At 53.2% G+C, this 9919-nt stretch overlaps 1 protein-coding gene across 1 annotated transcript; it reads right to left on the reverse strand.

Annotated features, from left to right (window-relative positions):
- Window positions 1-3271: 3271 nt before the first annotated feature.
- Window positions 3272-3997, reverse strand: LOC149809016 (uncharacterized). The gene has a single exon (XM_089995038.1). The coding sequence runs from the start codon at window positions 3995-3997 to the stop codon at window positions 3272-3274; it is 726 nt and encodes a 241-aa protein (XP_089851164.1).
- Between the last annotated feature and the right edge of the window lie 5922 nt (window positions 3998-9919).

Genomic DNA, 9919 nt, shown 5'->3' on the forward strand with positions numbered 1-9919 from the left:
CCACGATGGGCGCGCTCGACTTCAAGGCCTTATTGTCTGCCAAGAACCGTTTCATATGGAACGGCAAGCCCGAGGACGACATGGACAACATCGGCAAGGTTCTCACAAACTTGACGTTGGTCAGGGCTCTGGGGCAGTATTCGAGTGAGCCCCTGCTGTCGTGGTTGAAGAAAGTGCTGGGCAACACGTCTGAAAACGTTTGGGGACCTTTCTCATGATGAAGGAGACCAGTGGTTCAACAAAAGGGAACTTGAGGTCATCGCGTCTGACATCAGCGCTGGGGAAATGATTGTCTTTCCAGACGATTTGGGTGTCGATAAAAACGGATTTTCCGTCGCGGAAGCGGTGCGGCTGTCCAGGAGCATTCCGTTCTTCTTTGAGCCCGGAAGCCTGGAGGGCAGAACGGTCATCGACGGAGGTGTATTAAGCAACTTCCCGTTGTGGTTATACGATGCGCCGGTCGGCGTCGCCCCCAAGTGCCCCACCATAGGTTTCTGCCTGGCGAACAAAGTCAGCGGCCCAAAGCAGATCACGAGCGCTCTGGACATCCTCAGCGCGATGGTGCGCACCATGACGGTTGCTCAGGATAAACAATACCTGCGTGATTTTGACCAGGGCAGGATCATAACGATAGACACCGGGGACATTTCGCCGACGCAGTTCGGTATTGGAGATGTGGAGAAGGATGCGATGTATGAAAGAGGTTACAAGGCAGCTAAACGGTTCTTGCTGGAGGAATGGGACTGGGGCGCATACCTGGAGAAACGCCATGCGCGCGTCGAGCATGCGGGAATTACCAAAACACTGACAAGTCTCCCACAACAAACGGAAGCACCTTCGTGTATTCCAGATTGTTCTGCACCACCAGCACAGTCGGAGGACTCAGAGCATCAGACTGTCTGATCTCGTCGTGACTGAGCATCTCTGCCATCTTGCACCAATATGCTTTGTTGGACATGTCAATGCCTTGGTTGTCCTGTTCCTTCAAGCAAACCCTGAACTCGCCTTTCACGAATTCGGCCACGACCTAGACGTTCCTGTAACCCGAACGCGCGTTTGTCAAGACCACGCAACCAGGCAAGTTCATTCCCGAGTCCAGAGCAAGCACACAGGACTGGTCCATTGCCATGTTTGCTTGCTTGACGATCTCAGGCATGGCTGCGTCCGCGCCCAGAACTGGCTCATAGCAAATGAAGAGCTTGTCATCACTGAACCGCATGCTGATGCCGACGATGTCGCCGTTCTTCATCAGCAGAATGGTCAGAGAGCACTCTGACACAGGGTCAATCTCGCAGGTCACAGCGAAACCGGCCGCAGCTGTGGCCTTCAGTATCTCTGGGACGGTGGGAACCCCATTTGTCGTCACAGCCGCAAGATCATGCGCTGCAATGGTGCGCTCCACAGCCCTCAGCCTCAGAAACTGGCACTGGGACGCCCTGTTGGCGATGTTGATGCGGCTCTGCAACTCGTTCTTGCTCCCGATCCCAGAGTAAGCAAACGCTTCCACAGGAGCAGCGTAGATTTTAACCACGGGTAGGGGGTGAAGGGTGAAATCCCTATGATGCAGTGCCCCTCTGAGGGTAACATGGTAGGGTGTCTTGATCTGCACAATTTCGTCAGTTACCGCCGACGTCGATACCTCTAATGATGCATCAACCTTCTCCAGCGAAACATTGGGGTGCTGATGCCTCCAATGTAAAGGGTGACGATTTCTTCATCCGCCTCGGCCAAATCTCCCTCGCCGTTGGTCTCGGTACTCAGCAACTCCTCCGGCATGCGCGATGATTCCGGGACGTAGTTCTTCTCAGGTGCCATGGCTTTCTGGTTGTTGAAGTACATGTACAGAAAGTACGCAGCGAGCAGGAGCATGACTGCAACTGTTACCTTGAATAAGCGCTCGCCATTTACCAGATCAGGCAATAATCTTTCGCGATCGCTTCATTGCCCAAAGATTGCCATCATGACAAGTGCAACGGAGAGTGCCACGTTGGCCGCCCAGGGGCGGTGTTTTCCGCTTCCAGCTTGAGGCTCGAGTTCGGTATCGGACCCCATGTCACTCAGGGACTCAGTGTCAGACTCAATGTCTGATTGCATCATCGTCGTCGCTTTTGGGCTCGCTGTCGCAACCGGAGCCATATTCAAGGTCAGATAACGCTTCGCTTATGTCATGATAGTCGCCCCTGCCGCTGTTGGCTTCTTTCACACGACCGTGCTTTCCGCCAACAAACCCGTCCATCTGCGATTGGAGTTGCGTATACCTTCCGTACTCGGCATCGTCCATCTCATACATTACGGTATCGACGGCGTTGGCCACGATGATATGTTTTGCAAAGAAGCACACTTTTGTATTGTGCTCGAGTAGTCCAAAATGACTGCCGCCAACAGCAGGTTCGAATGTTTTCTTTTCTTGCTGACCACAAGGTCATGTTTGAACTGTTGCAGCTCCAGTTTTTGTTGGTCAGCGTGTCGGAGACTTGTTGATACTCGAGCAAGGAAGCTTCTTTTCCTGCAGCTCTATCGTCTGTGCCTCAAGGTCCTTTATGACTGCTTTTAGCAACGGTATGGTCTCTTTGGTAGTCTTCTCTTCATCGATTTCCCTGAATATGAGAAGTGTGCCCTGTTGGATTTTCACGTTACACTGACAAACGATGTGTTACCTCTGTTCGACAGGTTGAACAGAAACTAGAGCGTGCTGCACATTGCAGTCTCCAGGTCTTATATACTGCGGACGGCAACCTCGGAAGGTCCTAGAAAAAGGTATCACGTAACGAACTGCTAGACACTTCCGTCTCTCGTTATGCAAGGAAATCACCACATCCACCTTCCAATCATGGTGTAAACAGCCACTACGTAACTTGACAGATCTAGGACAGCTGCGGATGAGCTAAGAGCGCTTAGCCAAAAACACCGACTGACCTAAATATCTCAACACTCCCCCTCAGGAGGTGCTGACAAGTCTCACTAGACAAACAAAACCGACTGACACGCTCCCCCGGTTTAGCGTACCAGCAAGGGAGACCAACGAACAAACATTGAACTGGCCATGTGCAAATCGGCATGCAACATGGACACAGACCTGACAAAACTCAGTCAAACGGGCACAGGGCCAATCAGGCATACACAGCCAGTCACGGGCATATCCAGCCAAACGGGCACACGGGCCAAACGGGCACAAGGGCCAATCGGGCATAAACGGCCAGTCTCGGGCATAACCAGCCAGTCTCGTCCAAGCACAGATCATACGATCATCATCAAGACAGTCACAGCTGTCTCAAAACGCAATGGTGCGGGGTTTGTCACGCTTGGTATCACCCTTTGCCTTCACCGGGCAGCTTGGACGAATATGGCCCACCTCGCCACAGTGGTAGCACACTCTCTTATCGCTGCTTTGCTGGTTCTTGGTGGCCATCAGCGCACGGCCAGCCTCTTCGTCATATTCCTCCTCCTCCTCTTCGTGCTGGTTGGCAGGGCTTTGCTCCACAGCCAGCAGTTGCTTGAAGGCATCATCAAACTCCAGTGCCTTCGAGGATGATGTGAGAATGGCTGCCACCATGTCATACTTGCGTGGAAGTCCTGCCAGTAGGGAGCACACAGCATGGTCTTCTTTGACGTCCTCTCCAGCTTGAATAAGTTGATCTCGTAGTAGTCGTGCACGCCCAAAGTACTGAGCAAGAGACTCGCTGCGTCGCATGCGTATACCATGCAGTTCCCGTGACAGTTGCAGGCGTCGCGCCTTGATCTTGGCCTTAAGCACGTTCTCAAGTGACTCCCATGCCTCTTTTGCATTCTTCGCTTTTGCTATCAGACTCAGGTGGTACTCCTTGACATTCAGCGTGATCAGAGAAAGAGCCATTTCGTCAGCGTCACCTGTCTCAGGGGTCGATACAACGGCACTCCAAAGCTTCTTGTACTTGAGGACACTCTGCATTTTTTGAAACCAAACAGATGCATTGCTGTCGTCGAGAGGATCAAACTTGAACAGGGATGAATCGCTCATACTGCTACAATCGTTGAGTTACGCAAGCGGAAGTGCAACCGACGTCTTAACTAGTCTGAACCCTGTCGAATGTTGGATTTTCACGTTACACTGACAAACGATGTGTTACCTCTGTTCGACAGGTTGAACAGAAACTAGAGCGTGCTGCACATTGCAGTCTCCAGGTCTTATATACTGCGGACGGCAACCTCGGAAGGTCCTAGAAAAAGGTATCACGTAACGAACTGCTAGACGCTTCCGTCTCTCGTTATGCAAGGAAATCACCACATCCACCTTCCAATCATGGTGTAAACAGCCACTACGTAACTTGACAGATCTAGGACAGCTGCGGATGAGCTAAGAGCACTTAGCCAAAAAAACCGACTGACCTAAATATCCTCGCGCAAATCCATCGCGGGTTTTAAACTTTCTAAAGGCTTAAATAAAAGGTTAAAAAGTTATAACTACTTATTAAACAAAGCAAAGGAAGCAAGGGTAAAAAGATTCGCAGTAAGCTTACCACAGTAGTTATAGTCTCTGCTTCTCGGCCGAAAGTGCTAAAGCAGAAAAAGAAAACTTTACCCCCTCAGCTCCCTTGACTGGATATTATATTTCAACATATTTCAACATATGTCGACATGCCCAACACGCCTAATGCGGCGACGATGGTTACGCCGGCATCGGCGATGACCGGAACACAAGTATGAGCTCGAGAAGTATGAACGCAAGTCAAGTATCATGTGTCCTTGCGTGCATCGATTCTAGGCCCGTAGCGGTCAACAACATCTCACGACACGGCATCCCTTGCTTTGTAGCACCTGTATCATGGGTGACAGCGTTATCTGCCAAAGCAGCTCTCTAGGTTCAGCTGCTTCAGCGCGGTCAGCTTACTGATCCTGCAGTGCGCTCAGATTTCCGACCCCGTCCGACAGCACAGTCAGCCCCTCGAACCCCGCAACGGAGCTGAAGTACACGGCATTGGTACAAGCCATGCATTCATCTTGTAACATCAAGTCATTTTGAGTATCACAGTAACGTCTGGACATTACATCGTAACAAGCATGCACGTCACCAGTGTTGGCTCAGATGTTTGGCATGTGCGCACAAAAACAAGGCTACGCGACTCATTCACCGTACAGCCTGTTGAATGCAAGCTAGAACGAATACACGACTCACTGACCAAGATGACATCCTGATACAGAGGATTGCCGACAGGTTCAGCTGCTTTAGTGCTTTGCATGATCAAGCTCGCACGACCTGATCATCTGCTTCTTCTAAGCGTGTCAGAAGTGCAATCATTTTGCTCTGAAATGCCTTTGTTTTGTCATGGGCAGGCACGGGGGTTTCGCGACATTCCCACCAATTCAGAATCTCTCTTATCCCCTCATCCACGAACGAGCCGGTACGGTTCCATATTCGTTTGAACAAGAATGGAAGAAGGCATGACGCTACAAACCATGGCAACAAGACGAGTATGCCGACAACTAATTTCACACAGTCAATAAGACCAGGTGTGCTACCCACCCACCAACTTCTGGGTAGAATGTACTTCGTCAAAGCATCGTCTCCTGGGTACAAGTGATACATGCGTCGACCCCAGAATAGGAAAAGGACCCCAAGCACGACTCCAGCTACATAGAGTGGTCTTCGCAACTCCGAATAACGGTCGCACGGGTACACTGTGAACGCGCTGGCGAAGAACGCCACTACCCCTGACACCAACGCGATGCTCAAAAACAACGAAGCGATAAACACTGAGAGCCACCCACTCATCGCGAGAACCTCAGCGTCGTCACTCAAGGGCGAAGGAAGCGTCGCAGAAACCACCGCCAATACGGCTGCAATGGAGAAAACGAACGACAATTGATCGGAGACAAAGTACGCGCTGAGCAGACTACGCCTGGTCGCCGTCGACGGGGCAAAGGACTCCCAGCTGTTGCAGGTTCCAGCCGAGTCAGTCGCGTCTGTCGAAGTGATACTGAATGCCAACATGAGGTGAGAGTTACCATTTGTATCGATATCGCCGGGCGGACTGGTGAACGCGGTAAATGTCGCGGTCGCAAAGAGCACAGCCAGGAGCGCAATGCTGTTCAGGGATTCGATCAGCACTTGACGCTCGGTGCGGAAGCTATCAATTGCACGCAGCCGTTGAAGGTGACAGGGGTATTCTTTCTTGACAAAAGCGCTGCACTTTGCTGCAAACCCAACTGTGTCATATTTTCTGGGGAGGCGCAGCGAATGACTCTTCTCCAGACGTATCTCCTGAAGACTGTTTGGCGAAAGCTCCGGCAGCACGGTCAGCTTGTTGCACTCCAGGATCAGCGTCGACAGCGCAGTCAGCCCCCCGAGCCCCGGCAGCACGGTCAGCTTGTCGCTCTTCAGGATCAGCGCCGACAGCGCAGTCAGCCCCCCGAGCTCCGGCAGCTCGGTCAGCTCGTTGCACGACGCCACGGTCAGCTTTGTCAGCGCGGTCAGCCGTCCGAGCCCTGGCAGCGCGGTCAACTTATGAAAATACGACAGGCTCAGCTGCTGCAGCGTGGACAGCTGCCCGAGCCCCCGCAGCTCGGTCAGCTTATGCCTGAAGCACCCTTCTAGCTGAAGCTGCTGAAGCGTGGACAGCTGCCCGAGTCCCGGCAGCTCGGTCAGCTTATGAAAATACGACAGGCTCAGCTGCTGCAGCGTGGACAGCTGCCCGAGCCCCCGCAGCTCGGTCAGCTCACGAAAATACAACAGGCTCAGCTGCTGCAGCAATGTCAGGGCCCCCAGGTCCGGGAGCTCGGTCAGACTTGCGCACTCATTCAGTGTCAGCTCCTTCAGCGCAATCCGCCCCCCAAGCTCCGGCAATTCGGCCAGGTCCATGCATCTCGTCAGTTCCAGCTTCGTCAGCGCGGACAGCTGCCCGAGCCCCAACAGCTCGGTCAGACTCTCACACCTCTGTAGGATCAGCTCCTTCAGCGCGGTCTGCAATTGACCTTCAGCGTCAGCTGCTGCATCACTGAGCTCTAGCCTTGTCAACTTGGGACATGACCACACGTGCAACGCCGTCATCTTGTAGAGCCCCACCAGATCCAGCCCTTCCAATTCGGGACAGTTGCTGAGCGTCACGACCAGCAGTCTTTTCGCGAGCGGTGCGAGCGAAACTCTTTGCAGGCGTAAGTCCTCGTAGATTCCCTGCATGATAAACGCTGTCAGCAATGGGGAGGTATAGCAACACAGGTGACACAGGTTTACCGATGCGATGAGGCGCAAGCAAAGCATCATCATTCTCGGAGGCTAGGTCATTGAGAGCATACCACTAGGAGATGCACAGGTTCATCAATCTGGCTGTCCGCAAACCCAGGGCGACTGCACAACTCCCGGATGGCGTCGGCAGAGTCAACCTTGCAGGGCTCAATGTCCTGCACCCCGCCGTTGGCGGGACCAGGCTCCCTGACAGCCATCGGCAGCCTCAGGTTGTCCATCTGCAACATCCACTCTGCGTCAGGCACAGCGCGCGCGAGAGTGCACCAGCAGGGGTCCCGCGTTCACAGTAGGAACTCGTGATGCAATTTGGCTAACACAGCCTGGCAGCAAGCTCCCGCACGGTCGCTCCGCACAATTGTAGCTCCGGCGGGAAGGCGGTCAAAGGCCTTGTGCTAGCGTCGCACTTGAGTGCGGACATGTCAGATTTGCAGACTGTATGCATGCCCCAGCGCGCACCGAATGATAACATTGGGAACGAAAAGCACTGGTCCACCTGATCGGAAGCTCCCGGACAACAAGGTGGTCAGATGACTTGTGTTACCTTATGCATGCCGCAGCGAGCGCCAAATCATAATCATGGGAACGCAACGCACCGGTCGCTCCATGACCTGGTGCAACCCACTGACAAGCCCAAACAAGTCGGCGAAGCAACAGCCGCAGCTGGAAGCTAGGCGCGTCGATTGTGTTAAGTCCACACAGAGCCCAGCGCGCACCACTGATCGGCTGTAGGACAACCAATTTGCACTCGTGATGCAATGGGCACCGTAACTCGCGGCTAACTCTAAGGCAGAAGTGTTCATACTTTGCCACGAACTATTGCCACCCCATGCCCTGTACCGGCGCGCCAGCTGAAACGGAGCCCTTGCTCGGAACCGTGCTCCAACGAGGCAGCAAAGTTGTTTCTCATGACCCCCCCTCCAGTGAGACTAGTTACAGAAGTGAAAAGAGAAGGAAGGGCCAAAAAAACAGCCATTAGTACATACTGAGAAGACAACATCCCAAGCGTTGTATGCAGGTCGAGCGAAGCATATGCGCACGCTGTTAGCAGCCCGGAAATGGAGTGCGCAGCCGCTTCAGGGTAGGGCGATCCTTGGACCAGTCAAGGACGGTGAGCTAGTAGAGTGCAAATGGGCTTGTGTGATCCAATTGCAGAAGCAGCACTTGGCTAGCCAATCCTTCAGGATGAAAACCTTCAATCAATCTTCAATCTTCAATTCTTACTGTTTAAGTACGGCTCATGGGCGAGAACACAGTTCATGGCATGGAAGGGTTGATGAGTCACTGGTGACATCAGACAATCCTAGCAATCTCGTCAGCCCCAACTACGATATCGATCGATGTGTTTTCGCTCGGTGTTTCCGCTGAACTATTTGTGCCAGCTAATATGTCTGCATGGACATTGCTTGTGATGGGCGAAGCATGCCCTGCATCAGTGATACCGTGAGGGGAGCGCTTGTGATTGTACGGGTGTGTTGAAGGGTAAACACGACAAGCTTTCTTCCCATTGACCCAGAAGAGTCGACGGTTTCATTCGTGCTGTGCTCGAATGGTCATGGTCGAGATGCGTGTAAGGCTGGGCAGTTTTCAGATCGCTGTACACAAATAGTGGGTTCCACACCCTAGTTGGCGCCTTTCGCGTTCGACCGGCCCACGCGATATATTATGCCGGCTGCTGATTGTGCTGCGAAAAAACCGAACTGGCAGACGTATATATAGGCCGCGAAGCATCCGTTACTGTCCATCACCAGATGCTTCGACCACAACCCCTGTCCGCACAGGCGTCGTAATCAGAGCCATACGAAACGGTACGTAACTCTTTACATGAGTTGAGCCGATGACTTGAGCCTATGACCGTTTCAGTCGTTTATGCAGCGCATATGTGCTTGTCATGTGGGCTTGGTTGTCGCTGTGCAGCCGTGAACTGGCAGTAATGCCACGGCCGCCGAGCCAAACTGACATGGCACAAATGATAGAGTCGATGCTGTCGACGGTATCACGGAATGCGTAATTTCTCGATTAGGTGAAAAGAGAAAAAGGCTTCTGTGGGCTTGTCTATCACTGTGAGCGCAGTCTGGAGGGCGACACTTGGGGGGGCATGAGCGTATCATTGTGGGAGGGCGATGGGGGGTTGACTGAGAGCCTATCAATGTGAGAGCGCGTATCTGTGTTAGTGACTGTGACGTCTTTTGGTGCAGATGACGTGTGAGAAGGCAGAATTCATCACCAAAGATCAATTGGAGCAGGAAATCAGGGAGGTGAACCACCTTGCAAGGCGGTTGCTTCGTCACCCAAGCCGAGTCCGCTGCGCCGATCACGAAGTACCTGGATGGCTGTGCGTCTACTTGTCTATGTGGGCCGAACCCGCCGCAGCGTGAGCACCCCTTGTTCGACATGTGCAAGACGGTGGCAACAACCCTGCGGGTGCTTGAGCAGCAGCACCCTCGGCTGCTGGACAAGTACTACCCCTGCATCCTGCACTACGAAAATAGTGGAGCTAAGTTTCTGCTCATGGAGGGGGGGGTGCAACAGCATTGGGGGCGGCGTGCAGACGAGCCGTTGCCCTCAGAAATCGTGAAGTGGGCGCGTGCCTACGTTGACGACCTGTGTGGAGATGACGACGACGTTGCCCCTCTGCCTGTCGTGGGACCATTGAGGAGGAACATGCACGTCCTGCTGTTCGACAAGACCGCCGTTCATTGG

This window comes from Nuphar pumila, unplaced genomic scaffold, assembly GCF_984573655.1.
Source record: "Nuphar pumila unplaced genomic scaffold, dmNupPumi1.hap1.1 HAP1_SCAFFOLD_1870, whole genome shotgun sequence".
NCBI lineage: Eukaryota > Viridiplantae > Streptophyta > Magnoliopsida > Nymphaeales > Nymphaeaceae > Nuphar > Nuphar pumila.